The 16,900-nt window shown below is 38.6% G+C and overlaps 2 protein-coding genes across 3 annotated transcripts in view; one reads left to right on the top strand and one right to left on the bottom strand.

Annotated features, from left to right (window-relative positions):
* The window catches only part of BCHE (butyrylcholinesterase), a 51,898-nt gene extending 40,605 nt beyond the window's left edge, over positions 1-11,293 (top strand). For both annotated transcript variants that reach the window (XM_057427475.1, XM_057427474.1), the window contains exons 3-4: positions 3,930-4,096; positions 10,857-11,293. In XM_057427475.1, the coding sequence (XP_057283458.1) occupies positions 3,930-4,096; positions 10,857-10,984 (295 nt within the window). In that variant the 3' untranslated portion in view covers positions 10,985-11,293. The remainder of the gene's footprint in view (positions 1-3,929; positions 4,097-10,856) is intronic.
* Positions 11,294-12,361: 1,068 nt separating this feature from the next.
* The window catches only part of LOC130608972 (uncharacterized), a 188,803-nt gene continuing 184,264 nt past the window's right edge, over positions 12,362-16,900 (bottom strand). The window contains exons 2-3 of the mRNA XM_057427471.1: positions 14,564-15,267; positions 12,362-12,431 (exon numbers count right to left, since the gene is read on the bottom strand). Coding sequence (XP_057283454.1) covers positions 12,362-12,431; positions 14,564-15,267 — 774 coding nt within the window. The remainder of the gene's footprint in view (positions 12,432-14,563; positions 15,268-16,900) is intronic.

Genomic DNA, 16,900 nt, shown 5'->3' with positions numbered 1-16,900 from the left:
ATCCTCTACTGAGTGAACCATAGGCAAACATGTTTGCTGATCTTTTCTCAGAGCAAGTCAGAGGGAAGCCAGCTGCAACTGAAGAGACAATTAAGAGCAATAACACACTGCTCAGGTGATATTAGTGCATGCTTCCTCTCAGGGAGCAATATCTCTATGAACAGCTTCAACCAGGCAGAACAAATATTTGTCTGTCTGGTGGAAGGGGCTACCAGGGACTGAAGCTAAAATTGTGTTTCAGCTTCTGAATCTCTTAGTGAGTTTGGGTTGGTATAATTCATCTGTGTTAGACAGCTAAAATGATGTGGGTTTTGTTTTTCTTTTCCTCTAGAAAAACACACAGCATGTTAACCTCATCCATTTACAAGTAGAACAACTAAATAGGAACAAAGTGAAAGCTTAGGACAATCTGAACCGGCTTGGGGTACAATTAGCATTTACAACACTCATTAGGAAGGTAAATCCTAAAACAGCCTAAAACCATTCTCAGGAGACTTAGAAAAAGTACCTCTCTGTTAAGTGGTCATACCACAGAAGAGTGAAAACTACTCAGGGCTCACTCACAAATATAAAATGAATAGGTTTCAGGTACTTTATATCATGAATGCTTACCATAAAATGTTAGATTAATTACATTTTATGTGTATGATAAACCATCTGTAAAAATAATGCTATGTGAATATTGATAAATGTGCAGGGAACTAATATTGTTATTTGAGGTTATATTGATTATATTAATGAGAATGGTAATGTAGGTATGCTTATTATGATTAACAGAACTGTGTTCAGGTTGTTGCATTTTCCATCTGAACCAAATTAACTTTCTCTTTCTATAGCTGTTGAAGATTAGCATTAAATATATCTAAATGATCAGTAAATAAGTTCCTCTAAAACCCTCTTCACTCCTATGTCAAGTCTAATACATGTACTATGAGTCTTGAGAATATAATTATTATTTATTTGTTATTATTTATTATTATAATTATTGACAGTTATTGACATACAATACCCAAAGAGGGAAGAACCTGATCTTAGTGGGTAATACTAAGCAATTTCCACTGAGCACAAGATTAACTAAGGCTCGTGAACTTCAATGAGAGCATGTATATGTATAAAGGTCAAACATGAGAGCAGCTTTACTGGAGACTTCACCCACAAAGATAATCTGTTTTTCACATTAATGAGAAAATAAGTTTGGCAGCCTTAAAGACATATCTTAATGAAATAATTAACTATAAATGAGCTGCTGTACCACTATCACAGAGTAGAAAGAGTTCAGCCTATACCTTCGGGGTATATGCAAAGAAAAAAAATTAGCTGAAATAACAAAACAAATCCTGTTTACACCAACTCTTACACACAGGTGTTTTTTTTTGTTACGGTTTGGTTTTGTTTTGTTTGTTTTTTCTTGCCCTCTCTTGCATTTCTTCTCTGGGAACAATTCAAATAATTGTATTTCTTAATTGCCATAAGACTCCTGCAAATATTAAAAAGCGTATAGAAGAGCTAGCTATGTTTTAAAAATTCAGTGAAAAAGCTCACATTTTCTCCAAACAAAATGAAGGTTTTCCCTAAGTAAAGTTTACAGATATGGACAGAAGTCTAAGAAAGGTGATAAATGTTTGGCAAGGCAGATGCACATGATAGAGTTCCGTCATGAAGTTTCCCGTCCCAAGCCCTTTCAGGATGCACCTTCAGGCAACATTGACAGCACTGAGGTGGGCAAAACTGGAATGTACTGAAGAAGAGATGATTGAGTAGCACCAGAAGATAAAAGAGCAGAGGTCTGAGGAATTGATAAGGATGACAATATGGAGGCTACCATAGAAACTGAGCTTTGTTTCAGTAGAAGCAAGTTCCTTTATCTATCAGCAAAGACTGTTCATACAAACATAGAAGGACAGAGACAAGTTTGAGCAGTGTATTGAATTCCTTTTTTTTCATTAAGGATATTATCACAATTCTTTTATTTTTCCATATGAATATTATTAAGCTTTGAGTTTGGTATAAAGAACAGGAAATTTTATAAGTTACTGCAATTCTTATCATGAACTAATTAGTAAAATGTAATGAACAGTAACTGTGACAGAACAAGGTTATAGTTGTAACAACTTACCTGTTCAAAATTATACTCCTGTGATCTCTGTTTTGCTGTAAATAGGAGCTTCTTTTTAACTCGGGAAATAAATTTTCAGCAATGGAGCTAAGAAGGAAATTACTGGACATTTCTTTGAACAGTAAGCAGAGAGAGTATCACAATCAGCAGGTTCACGTATTTCAAAATGCTGTGTTCACCTGACAGCTCTTTCAATCATTTTTAGTAAAATACATCTGTAGCCATTGTGTAATCCCTCCACACCTGTAAATTATAACGTGGAATGTCATGATTTATTTCATAGCATAAAAGCTGTTAAATGAATACTGACAGCACCATTAGTGTTCTGATCTTGAACTGAAGTGCAAGTCAGCTCTGCTTAAGTCATAATTCTCATGGGCCACAGATAGATGTGCAGATAAAAAGGGTGCTATAGGTTAATCAGAGCTGAATTAGTAAAGAAAAATCAGTAAAGAAGTGAGCAATTCAGGAAATGACATGCTGAATCTCTTACTCTAATACCATTTCTGTAAGCAGCCAATTGCCAAAGACTCCAGAGTACTAAAACATGGGCTGAAAACCTGATTCATTCCAAATAAACTAAGAGATACAGGTATTACCTGAGCAGCTGAATCGGTTTTCCACCTACATCCAGTACTTTATACCCACTTCTGGCAAGCAGAACTCAAGTGAGATCCTCACACCCTGAACTCCTATCTGACCACTGCCTTTGGGAAGATTCTAGGTGAAAAATAAAATAGATAACCAAATTAACATAGCTAATAGTGTTCTTAATTTATCCCACTAAGAATCATCAAATACTGTTGTTCTGCCCTAAACCCCAGATTCCTTGATATCAGCTTCTAGGGAAAAAAGAAAAAGTTCTTCAGATTATACTGCAATAAGTTGTTTAATTTGTATTCTTAACTTCTTCTGAGCTAATGGTGATTTGTGACTATTTAAAGTGTAAATCTACTCCTTTTTTTTTTTCTGAAAATAATACTCTTTCTCATTTGTTTGCTAATGCTATGCTCCCCATTTTGTTGTTCTGCATACTTCAACCAGCTACTTTTTTCTTTCTAGTCATATAGATACTATGTATAGTCCTCTATGGTGGTGAAAAATTGAATGCCTGTCTATAGAGCCTTATGAATTCTGTTGTATTGCAAGTATTTATCACAACTATCTAAAAGCTTACAGCTGTGATCTTTTAAACTGCAGAGCTTGCTTTGTAAAGGGCCAAGCACTCAGTACCTCTTCCCAGTTTCTAAAAGATTTGAGATTGTACTTGTTTGGCACTTGGCTAACAGGGCTCAACATACTTCAAGGAGGAAGCTGCTTCTTAATGAGGAATAATTGTTTTCTCTCCCAATACAGCTCTCATCCAAAGTTTAGGCATTGTATGTACCTTTACTTGCAATTTTATCTGAGCTGTTTAGTCCAATCTATTTGTCTTTCTGAAGGGATAAGCAACATTCAAACAAAACATAAACACTCAACCTCTCAGACTGCTTGGTGTTTTTTTCAAGTTATCTATAATAATTTACAGCTTCCGTGAGAATTTTCAAATTTGCTAAATGTAGTTTGTATACAGTTATTTATTAGCTTTTTCCCCTTAACAAAATAGCCCAAAAGGGTAATCTAATTTTTTTTTAAATGAAGTTAAATCAAATTTACCTTCTTTTTTTTCCTGTTACTTGCAAAAGTATACTTCAGTAATTCTAAAGTAACATACTGGGGTTGAAATAAGTGTTAGATTAAAAAAAACAAATTATGTTTTATTGATGCTGAGGTAATTTCTTATTCCAAATGAAATGTTTCTTCTCTCATTTAGAACTCCAAATGGGACCCTGATAAATGGAACAAGGTGGCCAGTCTTCACTAGTACTGAACAAAAATATTTGACATTAAATACTCACACTTCAGAGATACTGACAAAATTACATGCTCAGCAGTGTCGATTCTGGAATAATTTTTTTCCCAAAGTCCTGGAAATGACAGGTAAAAATACTTTATTTAAGTTTCATACAAGGATCACTTGGTTGATATTAATATGATACTTGAGTTTAAATCTTTACATTCCTGTTTGTGAGTTAACTTCCATGAGGTGTTCAGATGTTGAACAAAACTGCCCACGCTGTGGTAAGGGGGTGCCATGTAAAGTGCCCTATGCTTCAGGCCAGGGGCTCACTACCCTGTAGCACCCTGCTGTGTATTAGGGTCCAAGGCCCAGGACTTCAGCAGCATAGAGCCTCTCTGTCTTAAAATGCAGATGCAGCCACAATGGGAGACATTAAGAGCGCTGCAGATAATCCGTTCTCAAACTACCCTATGAAAGGGTCTGGGCACTGACTGGGTCTGGATTCCTGAGATACTGTGTAAATATCTGAGGGAGGTTGTGGCATGTTATATTGGGGCATTATCTATTATTTATGGGTTTATATTATCATGAAACTAATGCACAGAATATATTAAGTACATGGCTGCTGTAAAGAGAGAATTCTGTTCTACACCTCATGTGAGAGCGCATTGTGTTCTATTTCTAGACTGTCAACCATTGATGACATCCAGAGACTTCAGGATTTGCCTGTGCAAAATATAACTGATTTGTGCCTGACCTTGTACGCAATAAATTTGTGGGATTCCGCTACATAAAAAAATATAACCTGCTCTGTGAAACTTTAAGCTCAGTTGAAGACAAAAGTCTCAGATTTTCTTTAGGAGCCTGATGCTGCTGTTTTTGTAAAGCCCAGCAAACAGACCAAGCCTCTGCGCTTCTGTACTTCAAAAGGAATTGGTTTTATAAAGTAATTTTTCAGCTCTGGAACAGCATTTTGCTGTTTGACTGGGGGGTAGGAAAGGAAAATCTCATTTCAAAAATAAGATACACTTTTTAAATGCTAATCAGTAATTTACAAGCTTTCTGTAAGATTCAGTTTGAATATTAGTCTCTAAAATATATAAACTTTCCTGTTGCAAAGATGATTATTTCTGAAATAATTTATTCCTTCCTGATTTGAGACTATAACTGTATTATGGCAAAACTTTATCAGCTTTCAACTCAGTAAATATTTTTCAATTAAATCAAGAGAAGCAAAATCAGTAGGTAAAATAAATAATTTATAAAGCATACTCAGTGATTTTAAAACCACAATATACCAAATTATGGATTGATTTTAGGGAGATTTCAAAAATTCTGATAAGCCCTTTATGCTGAGCCAGGAGAACTGGAATATGTTGCATATTTCTTTGACCTGTTTATGAACCCCCACTGATTAATGTGCATTGTACAAATGGACTGTGCATACCCAAATGCTCTGTGGTGGAACACAGAGAGCACATCACCAGACATAGCTGAACACATCTTGGCAGGACTGCAGAGTTGCTTTACATGGTTCTGTGGTGCAAAGGATGACAAAGCAACACTCTGGATCTTCCAGGAGACAAATACATCACTTTGCCAGATTCAGTAACTTACCACACAAATTTACATAATTTAATTAAAAGAAATTCCTGAGTGTATTTTTAGCAAAAGGAAAGAATCATCATGCCTGGATCCTACGTACAAAAGTGAGACAAGAATATTGTCCAGAAGTAGAGCTGCTTTGTCATGGATCTACATCTGTCAGTCCTTGAAATATTGTAACAGAAATACTATCTATTTATGTTCCGTATAAAATCTTATCCAATTCTAACAAAGAAACCTTTAAGATTCCGCTTACAATAATGATATAATACTTTATATTGTAATAATTCTCTTCACTGAAATATTATTTTGCATTCCTATCTCCTTTTATGCCCAAAGGACAGCACATGCTATATGTATTTCTGAGTTTTCTGAGGTTCTATCTTTTCTGTTGTTTCTCACATTGAAATATCCTTAGAAAAAGAAGGTTGCTTTAACATGATATGACACAGAACAAGAAGCAAGGAAAACTTATGCTATCATTATTGCAAGTAGGGTTCAGATAGACAAAGTGGAATTTTATCAGGTAGAACCTGAAGAAGACAATTAAGCCAACTTACTTTGGAGAAATTGCAAGGGAATTTCTCATGCCAAGTGGTCAGAATTTGGCATGAATGTGCTTGCTAACGGACCACACATTTATCTACTGATCCTTTCCTAGAATAAGCCTTGCTACACCCTTGAGGGCTTCTTGGCATGCAATGGCCAGCTCCAAATGTGTTCAGCATCTGAACAAGCCTGTTACCATGACAGGCAGAGTAAGACAAGTTCTTTGACTCATTTAAATATATGAAAGATAGAAAATATTTAGTCCCTGCCACCTTTATGGTTGGATATTTTTCACTTTCCTTAAGCAATCAAATCAGATATGTTAAAAAAAAAAAGTCACGGTTATGGATTGAGAAAACTAATAAGAAAAAAAAAAAGAAAAAAGAGCCTTACACATTAACGCAATAGTACCAACCATTACATAAAGAACTGGCCTTTATATTTCTAGAGTACTTTGTATGAATTTAGGAGATTTCTCAATATCTTCTCCTTTGATTTCAATACGTAAAAGTATGACTGAAGACAAGTCAAAATTTGTGAATTTATGTCCATCTTGATAATAACCACTAGACAGGTAAGCTGGACCTAGACATGCCTTTTGTGAGCTCCCAGTTCCAATTAGACACAATTTTATACACATTTCAACCTTATTGCAGAGGCACCAAGAATACCCTCTGTTCCTATTCACCACAAGACAAGCCAGGAGCATTCGGAATTTAATATTTCATTAGAGGGCATGAGAGCTTAGGCAATCACTAGAACTTTTTCTAATGACTGCTTCTTAAAGAAACACACAGAGGAACAGTAAACAGTAAGTGACTCTTAAGTAGCTTTTAAAGCAATCATATGTTAATTATAAAATCATCCATATTAGATTCTACCTCCTTAACACAATTTTAATGCATCTAGAGCCCTAACTATTTATATATGCCTGTTTCCTCTTGATTATAGAAAGCTGCATGCAGCCAACCTTTCCATTTATTGTTCCATTACTATTTTCGTGTGCCTAATAAAATAGAAAAATATGTACCATATGTATTTGATAGTACTGTATCACAGAATGGTTTGAGTGGAAGGGACCTTAAAGATCATCTAGTTCCAGCCACCCTGCCATGGGAAGAGACAACTTCTACTACAGCAGGTTGCTCAAACTGCCCTAAAAAGATTTTGAATGTGGAGGCAGAGAAAAGTTCAGCCTTTGAACTTTTTTGAAAAATTCAACCAGTGAATAACAAAAATATATATTTGCTATGGTACTCCAAACAGTACCTGGATTCTATAGAGCTAAACACTCAGGGTAGTAAGAACATTAAAAATTTGACTGTTTAGAAAATTCACCATCAGATTTAGTTTTCAACTTCCACAGAGCTAGATGCTACACTTAGCATGCATCCAGATAAGTGAACGAGTCAAAAGTAACCTCACCCATATTACCACACCTACTGACAAAGATTTTACTCAGTACACCTATGGACAATAAGCAATGTACCTCAATCTGATTTCTTTCTAACTCCAGTACCTTCTATCGGGGGTCATAGGAAAGATGACAGCCCTTACAACATTTTATCTCCCTGAGAGCTATATTGATTTTTGGAAGAATAAAAGAAATAAAGCTTTAAAAACCTTAAGTCCTTAAAAATATACATGAAATACATACGTTGTGGTTAAAAAAAAACAACCAAACAAAAACCCTTGTATTCTGACTGTGTGATTAAAGAACACTGAACAGAGATAATGAAGTATAGATACTGTTTTCTTCTTTTTGAACATTTGTGTAGAAACTATCACCATGAGAATCTATAGCATAAATGTCTATCATTAATCAGACTAATGAATCAAGAAGTTTGCAGGTACCCACATTTATGGGCTGTTGAAGACATAAAAATTAATTCTAACTTGTCATCCCTTATTAATTTTGCTATATCATAACAGCTATATGGCCTTTGTCCCAATCTTAATGTTAATACACAAAAATACATCTAAGATTAGTACTTTATTGGCACATCTAGCAGTTTGGCAAATGATGTATGGAGATAAATTTAACTTTGCTACAATGCTATTAAAGTAAAGGCTGCATGCCTGTGTGGAAATAAAAGAAATGCCAGCTGTCTGTGCTGACTCTGCCAAAGAATAAAAAAAACTTTCATTTTTTGGTCTGTTAAACTGGGACCTTTCTGAGGACTGCGGTATGATTCATTGCCTTCTGAAACATCTCCTTTTTTTCTCCTTGAAAACTTCACTGTACTTTGCATTAGGCTAATCAGTATTAGTGTAAAGTTTGGGATTGCCTAAATGACTGCATATAGCAACTTAACCTCACTGTATTATTAGCTGACCTCCATAGTGCTGCAGCACATTGTACTAATTCAGTGCTCCAAGCACTTTAATTATTGGTCAAGTTGAATCCTCTAATCCTGTGGGTTGTTTCTGTTTGTTTTTTTTTGCCTTCCAGCTGTCAGATCATCCAAGTCATGGGTGGTTACTTCAGATTGATGATATTGCTGATAATGGGATGCATTGACTTGTGACATCAATTTGGATCTTATCACTGAAAAAAAGCAAACAAATGAGAATGCAAGTTCTTATTTCAGTGTTTTACTTCCCCTTTTGTCTTTTAGATTCATAATGGTGGCTACTCCAAATTACTTGTTGTCTGCTTTCTCTAGCTAACTTGCTTCCTCACCGTGATCTTTCAGAGGCACCAAAATGCCTTATAATTTATATTCTGATTTTTAATTGAAGATGTGTGTATGTTAGAAGTATTTCAGTTTCTAAAGTCTTTGGGCAGACTTCAAACACATCTAAACCTGAAAAATTAAAGGAGGAACAAGGTTCTTTACTTCGTAAGTAGAGCCATTGTCTGGATAAATAAAACTGCATACCCATAATCAAGAATAAGACAAGAAATACAGCTGAGGCATTTTTCTCCAAGTAACACTAGTGGTTCATATACTAAAATACCCATCTGTTTGACATATGTGGCAAATCTGTCTTTACAAAGACCCTGGCTACATTTTTAAATTTAGAAACATGCAAAGGCAAGTTCTTAGAGTCAGGAAAGTAGTATGTTGTGCATGTCTTCTCCCCATAGTGCTGGGAGTCATACCTGCATAGCTTACTAATCAAACCATGGTTTTATTGTTACCAGCATTTACAAATCCCCTTTTTTTTCTTCAGACTGCAATTATAATTAAAAATTATCTGAACTTTTCTTTGATCGCCAATGTAACCAGGCTTATTTACACCTTTGAATTGAGGGAGAAGAGTGTGGTTTATTTTTTAATATTTTTTTCCTATATTTGTTCTTCACAATTTCCCTTTTGACTACAAGGAGTAGCACTAAACCTCCGCAGGAAAAACTATCTTGGTTTTATTTCTGGTCTCACTGAAACCAAGGAGCAATGTAAATCTCATTTCAAAGTCTCGTTAAATTTCCATCTGGATTTCCAGACCAAAAAGGTTTACAAATGTTGAGCTAAAGTGCAAATAAGCAACCAAAATACTGGATGCTTCTCCAAACTTAATCTCTGAATCTGCTAACTCTCTTTCCAGAATATTTTGACATCTGATGTGCAAAACACAAAAATATTTCATTTTCACGTAACCAGTTAAACTTGCAGCGCTGGCAGATCATAAAAAAGGGTGTATTTATGGAGGAAAAGGGCCTACGCTCTACTGCAGCAGAAGAACATAAAGTCAAAAAAGCATAAAGAAACCATGGAAGTTTTATCTCATGAACACAATTACCAAGTTTTTTTGGAAATGAGCTATGTCAATATGGGAGACTGAGATAATTAGGTCCAGAATGAATAAAGCATTCACAGATCATAAATGGTTTCTAAACATTTCCTTAAAGTCTACAACTGATCTAAAATAATAAGCCACAGTACGTGATAGAGCCCACATACATTATCTTTCCTTTAGTTCTTGCATGGATTGTTCCTGCAAGGTCACTGCATTTATTGTTAATTATCTTTTGGGACTGAAGGAAGTGATCCCTGTCTGTAAAATACTTTGTACAATGATATATTTTTATTACTCTTCTCATTCTCACACTCTGCCCTGACACCTATAACAAATTTGGCAATAAATATTGCCTTGGGACACAGGATTAGTTGGCAAACATTTTATAGGCTAGAATGAAAAAGAGAAGATGGTTCCATGTTGACATATAGTGCACATTTTACAGTATCCTTCTCCAAACTTGTGCCCCTTTACTCTTGAAACTTGCAGATTTATGCCACAGTAGGGTGAAATTATGGTCATCCGTTGGATGAAATCCACTAAAACTAACAGCAGTACTGTTGTTTTCTTGAAGAAAGCTGTGATTTCACTGTATCTTTACAAGTACCTATCTCTGGTTACATAACATGCTCTTAGGGATATGCCAGTTTCACAGTAGACTGTGCTGAATCAAAGTAATATTTGGAGGATTAAAAAAAAAAAAAAAAAGAGATGGTTTTAAAATTATAACTTTGATGGACAGAATTATTATCCAAAAGCAACGAGGCTACACATAAGTATATTTATATATCCTCCAGTGTGCCAGAAAAACATCCTTCATTCCTGATGTAAAGACCAAGTGTTAATCACCGAGTTTTCAGTCATTCCAGGTTTAAGAAATGAGACAAAAGACCACCCTACAATGTATCTGGAGCAAATGACATTGATAATCAAAATTATTTTTCAATTAGCATATAAAGAGATTCAAATTTAGATTAATGTAACCCATTTCATGTTTTACAGGAAATACTGATGAAGCAGAACGAGAGTGGAAAGCAGGATTCCATCGCTGGAACAATTACATGTCAGACTGGAAAAATCAATTTAATGATTACACTAGCAAGAAGGAGAGATGTGCAGGCTCTAATTAATATGTTTACCCTTGCCAGTATGTCCATATTACTGTTCATCAGGGAAATATACAAATAGCTTTCTAACACATCTAGCATTAAGTATGTTATGCAGATTAAGAAAGTGTTATGAACATAATTTTGATTCTCCAGATATTTCATTTATATTTTACCTCATATCTCAATAAACAATATAAGGCATCCACACATCACTGGGTTAAATGGGATCATAGAGATTAAAGTCTGAAGATTAATGATTTACATATTATAAACACTAGATGCTTAAATTCACATTTCAAATAAACAATGGAATCTGTTATTGAAAAATCAGATATTTTTAAAATAGAAATGGCATTGTTTTACAGTATTGGCATGCAAAACACAATCGGTTTTGATCTTTAACTGCAATGCCACAGCACTTAAACCCTGCTTCAGACATAATGTAATTCACATAAACATAAAAATATCATAACTTTGATGGACACACCAAATGATATTTTTCTTATTAGACCAAAAAGTTTTAAAACTGCTGTTAAAGGCTGAATAATTGATTCTTTATGGACAAATCTGCAGGACAAAGCCATAGTAGGAGAATATTCAAACTGCAAATTGAAGGCCTAAGTCATCGGATCTCTGTGTGCAAGTGCAATGGTGGAACAAGCCAGAAAAACTGATGCCTCTGCTTCTGCTATCCTCATTTTTCAAAGAGTAAAGAGCTACAGATTCACAAAGTAATGAACTCACTGCTTTCCCTGCTCATGCACCCACTGTCTTCAACTGGTAAACATCCCTACGATGGAGGTAAGCTCTAATTATGGGGTTTGGTTTTGTTTTACTTTGGTCCACCGGTTTGCCTCCTAGTCAAAGGACAGTCTGACATTTATTAGAGTATGACAGACAAGTTTTCATACCTGAAAAGCAGTACCAATATGCATGTCAACAGGTTCATCACAAATCAGCCATGAAAGCCCTCATCAGCTGCCAGCTCTCTGCAGGAGAATGAAACAAAGCCCTTGATCCCCTTGAGAAAGGCTGGGAAAGATACCACTGCAGAGGGACAGTGTGAACTTGGTGGGAAGGACCTAGTTCCTTTGCATGGTCAACTAAGCTCTAGTTGCCATGCAAGTAGGCTTCTCCTGGACCCCCTTCTACCTACTTGAGCTGAACCTCTTAGAGGCTTCTGAAAAAAAAAAAAACAAAACAACAACCAAAAAAACTCCAAACCGACAGAAACAAAACAAAACCACCCCCCCAAAAAAAGCAAAACCAATCACCCACCCCCACAAAAAAAAGCAAAACAAAAAACCCACCAAAAAAAACACAAAAAAAAAAGCCAAAACAAAACAAAAAAAAATCCCAAACAAACAAAACCCCCAAACCTGTGGATAATTGGCCTTCTTATTTCTGGATAGGGTTGGAAGTTGTATGCCTGAATAGTATCTTAATTGGGTGGTTTTCACTGGCCCAACTGGATAGAATAAACGCAATAAAAAATGATTAACATAAGGAGTACACAAAACCAACAATCCATCTCATAAATAAATTATCCTGGAGCTTTCTGTAAATGTAATAGCATTTCAGTGCATCTATTTTCTGTTCTAGCAATTGAAAGCTCTTGCAAAATTCCTTCTCTGAGTAGACTGAAGAGATCTAGGTAATGAACAGGGAGTTTTCTCTTTCTGGCGATCAGTTTGACCAGAGTTTGACCTTACACTGAAAAGGCTTATTTTTGCAGAATGGCCGAATACTGCAAGTCGTGATGGCTTATCAACCTTTCAGTTATTTCTAAGATAATACAATTATTTCCTGACTAAATTATGGAAAATCACCTTCAGCACAGTATTTCCAAAACTACAATCAAACCAGCACAGTCAAAAAACCTGGTTATTTTTGAGCAAGTTGATTAAAACTTGAAGTTATCTGGGATTAAAAATCCCTTTATATGCAGTACTTCATGTTTATACCACAGCTAATTAGCTCATTATGTACATTAGCATAGTTACTACTATTAATAGTTGCATTGAGAGCTGTGTCAGTGTCGTGGTTTAAACCCTAGCCAGATAGCTTGTTCACTCACTCCTAGTGAGCAGTGCTGGGCTGAGAGCAATCAAGGCCCGCACCCCCCCGGGGCTCACCCCTTCCGCACTCCCAGAGGGACAGGGAGGAGGATTGAAAGAGTGCAACTCCCTCAGGTTGAGACAAGAACAGTCCAGCAACCAATGTACAACACAAATCACCACCGCTACCACCAACGACAACAATGATAAGAGAAAATAACAAGGGAAGAGAATACAATACCACTCACCAAGAAACGAGTCCCACCTGGAAGCCAGTGTCCTTCTGGGTAACTCCCAGTTACCCCCCACCCCAGGCATGATGTGCTGTTGTATGGAATACCTCCCTGGCTAGCCTGGGTCAGGCGCCCTGTCCCTGCTTCCTCCCGGCTTCCCCTCCTCCCTGGCAGAGCATGAGCCTCACAAAGTCCTTGGTCAGGGTAAACATCACTTACCAACAACCGAAAACATCGGTATCACCAGCACTGTTCCCATGCTGGAAGTCAAAACACAGCACTGCACCAGCTACCAAGAAGGAGAAAAATGACTGCTACTGCTGAAGCCAGGACATTATCCACCCCTTATTCCATACCATTCATGTCATGCTCAGATCCCACATTCTCAATATACCATCTCTCTCCCACATATATACATCCATACACATACAGACCAAGAGAAAGAGATCATTTTCTTAGTGCACGGACCAAACCCTATAATGCTGCTGAGTCCATTCGGTCCATGATGTCAGGTTCCATCTCTCGTAACAATCTTTCAGGGCAGGAAAGGCTGTGTGCAGTATTGGATCGTTGCCTGCTGATGCTGGTCGTTCCTTTACTGCGGAACTCATCCAGTTCTATCAAAGTTCATTCTCTGTTGGGATGATGGTTGGAGGGAAGGCAGGGCTAGTCTCTGGTGACCTGGAGACATCTAGTTGATGGCCTATAAAAGTATTACACAGCAGGCAACAGCATACAGTTAAGTTCATTGGCTGTTTTCCCAGACTGTCTTCCCCTGCAAGTTCTTCATATGCACCACGGGAACTTTGTCCCCCTCTACAACATGTAAAAGTTCTGACTGGGCTGGGCCAGCCCTGTTGGCAGATCCTCTGGTGTTGACCAACCAGGTGGTCTTTGGTAAGTGTGTATCCCAATGCTTGAAAGTTCCCCCACCCATTGCTCTCAGTGTAGTTTTTAACAGCCCATAGTACCGTTCGATTTTCCCAGAGGCTGGTGCATGGTAGGGGATGTGATATACCCACTCAGTGCCATGCTCTGTGGCCCAAATATCTGTAAGGTTACTCTGTAAATGAGTCCCATTGTCTGACTCAATTCTCTCTGGGGTGCTGTGTCGCCACAAAATCTGTTTCTCAAGGCCCAGGATAGTGTTCCGGGCAGTGGCATGGGGCACAGCGTATGCTTCCAGCCACCCGGTGGTTGCTTCCACCATGGTAAGCACATGGTGCTTGCCTTGGCGGGTTGTCAGCAGTGTGATATAGTCAATCTGCCAGGCTTCCGCAGATTTATACTTCAGACATTGTCCTCCATACCAAAGAGGCTTTAACCGTTTGGCATGAGTAATTGCAGCACATGTTTCACACTCATGAATAACCTGGGCAATAGTGTCCATTGTTAAGTCCACCCCTCGATCACGGGCCCATCTGTATGTTGCATCTCTTCCCTGATGGCCTGAAGTGTCATGGGCCCACCAGACCAAAAATAATTCACCTTTATGTTGCCAATCTAAGTCCATCTGAGCCACTTCAATCTTAGCTGCTTTATCCACTTGTCGGTTGTTCTGGTGTTCCTCAGTGGCCCGACTCTTGGGTACATGGGCATCTACATGACGTACCTTCACCACCAGGTTCTGCACCCTGGCAGCAATATCTTTCCACAGTGCAGCAGCCCAGATGGGTTTACCTCTGCGTTGCCAGTTGCTCTGCTTCCATTGCTGCAACCACCCCCACAGGGCATTTTCCACCATCCATGAGTCAGTATAGAGGTAAAGTACTGGCCACTCTTTTCGTTCAGCAATGTCCAGGGCCAGCTGGATGGCTTTCACCTCAGCAAACTGACTCGATTCACCCTCTCCTTCAGCAGTTTCTGCAACTTGTTGTCCAGGACTCCATACAGCTGCCTTCCATCTCCGATGCTTTCCCACAATGCGGCAAGAGCCATCAGTAAACAAGGCATACTGCTTTTCACTTTCTGACAGTTTATTATATGGTGGGGCCTCTTCAGCACGCATCACCTCCTCCTCTGGTGACATTCCAAAATCTTTGCCCTCTGACCAGTCCATGATGACTTCTAGAATGCCTGGACGACTGGGATTTCCTATTCGAGTTCGTTGTGTAATTAGTGCAGCCCATTTACTCCATGTAGCATCAGTTGCATGATGTGTAGAGGAGACCCTGCCTTTGAACATCCAGCCCAGCACGGGCAACCGGGGTGCCAGGAGGAGCTGTGCTTCAGTGCCAATCACGTCTGAAGCAGCTCGAACCCCTTCATAGGCTGCCAGTATCTCTTTCTCAGTTGGGGTATAGCTGGCCTCAGATCCTTTGTATCCCCAACTCCAAAAGCCAAGGGATCGACCTCGAGTCTCCCCTGGAGCTTTCTGCCAGAGGCTCCAGGTAGAACCGTTCTCCCCAGCTGCAGTGGACAGCACATTTTTTACATCTGGCCCGGTCCGGACTGGTCCAAGGGCTACTGCATGAACTATCTCATGTTTAATTTGCTCAAAGGCTTGTTGTTGCTCAGGGCCCCATTTAAAATCATTCTTCTTCCGGGTCACATGATAGAGAGGGCTTACAATCAAACTGTAATTTGGGATGTGCATTCTCCAGAACCCCACTGCACCCAAGAAAGCTTGCGTTTCTTTCTTATTAGTTGGTGGGGACATTGCTGTTATCTTGTTGATCACATCTGTGGGGATCTGTCTACGTCCATCTTGCCATTTTATTCCCCAAAACTGAATCTCCTGTGCAGGTCCCTTGACCTTACTCCATTTTATGGCAAAACCGGCTCTCAGCAGGATTTGGATTATTTTCCTCCCTTTCTCAAAGACTTCTTCTGCTGTATCGCCCCACACAATAATGTCATCAATGTATTGCAGGTGTTCTGGAGCTTGCCCCTGTTCCAGTGCAGTCTGGATCAGTCCATGGCAAATGGTAGGGCTGTGTTTCCACCCCTGGGGCAGTCGGTTCCAAGTGAACTGGACACCCCTCCAAGTAAAAGCAAACTGTGGCCTGCACTCTGGTATATGTAAGAAAAAAAACAAGTAAGCATGGGAACTGAGAACTGGACTTCTGGCAGAATTGCTGCATGAGTGTGAAACATGTGCTGCAATTAAACAAGCCAAACGGTTAAAGCCTTGTTGGTATGGAGGATGATGGTTGAAGTATAAATATGGGGACGCCTGGCAGATTGACTATATCACACTGTTGACAGTTATTTTGGGGCAGGGGGGTAACTGCTGTTCTTGGAGCTGGGGTACCGCGCTGTCTGTTGCAGTCCAAGTTTGAGCAGCTGCTGTACTTGCCACTGGGGTAGCTGTGCTGTTCATTGCAGCCAAAGTCTGAGTAGTGATTGTACTTGTTGCTGGGGGTGGTGAAGCTGCTGTGCTTGGAGCTGGAGTAGCTGTGCTGACTGTTGCTTTGCCCTCAGATCCACCAACATTCTTTTCCTTTTGAAGGTGCTGGATAGTGTTGAACAAGGCCCTGTAAACATAGACCAAGCCCCAGCATGTTGCCATGATTTGTCCATCTGTGGTATGGCCAGAATGACCACACACCTCATTTAAGTGTTTTACTAATTCTTCTGGATTTTGCAGTTGTTCGGTAGTGAAATTCCAAAGTACTGGAGGGGCCCACTGACCTAGATACTTGTCC

Source organism: Pezoporus wallicus, unplaced genomic scaffold (assembly GCF_028554395.1).
Source record: "Pezoporus wallicus isolate ANWC-B61680 ecotype Strahan unplaced genomic scaffold, APGP_CSIRO_Pwel_v1 contig_7657, whole genome shotgun sequence".
Taxonomy (NCBI): Eukaryota; Metazoa; Chordata; class Aves; order Psittaciformes; family Psittacidae; genus Pezoporus; species Pezoporus wallicus.
This window is presented reverse-complemented; position numbering and strand designations above follow the sequence as displayed.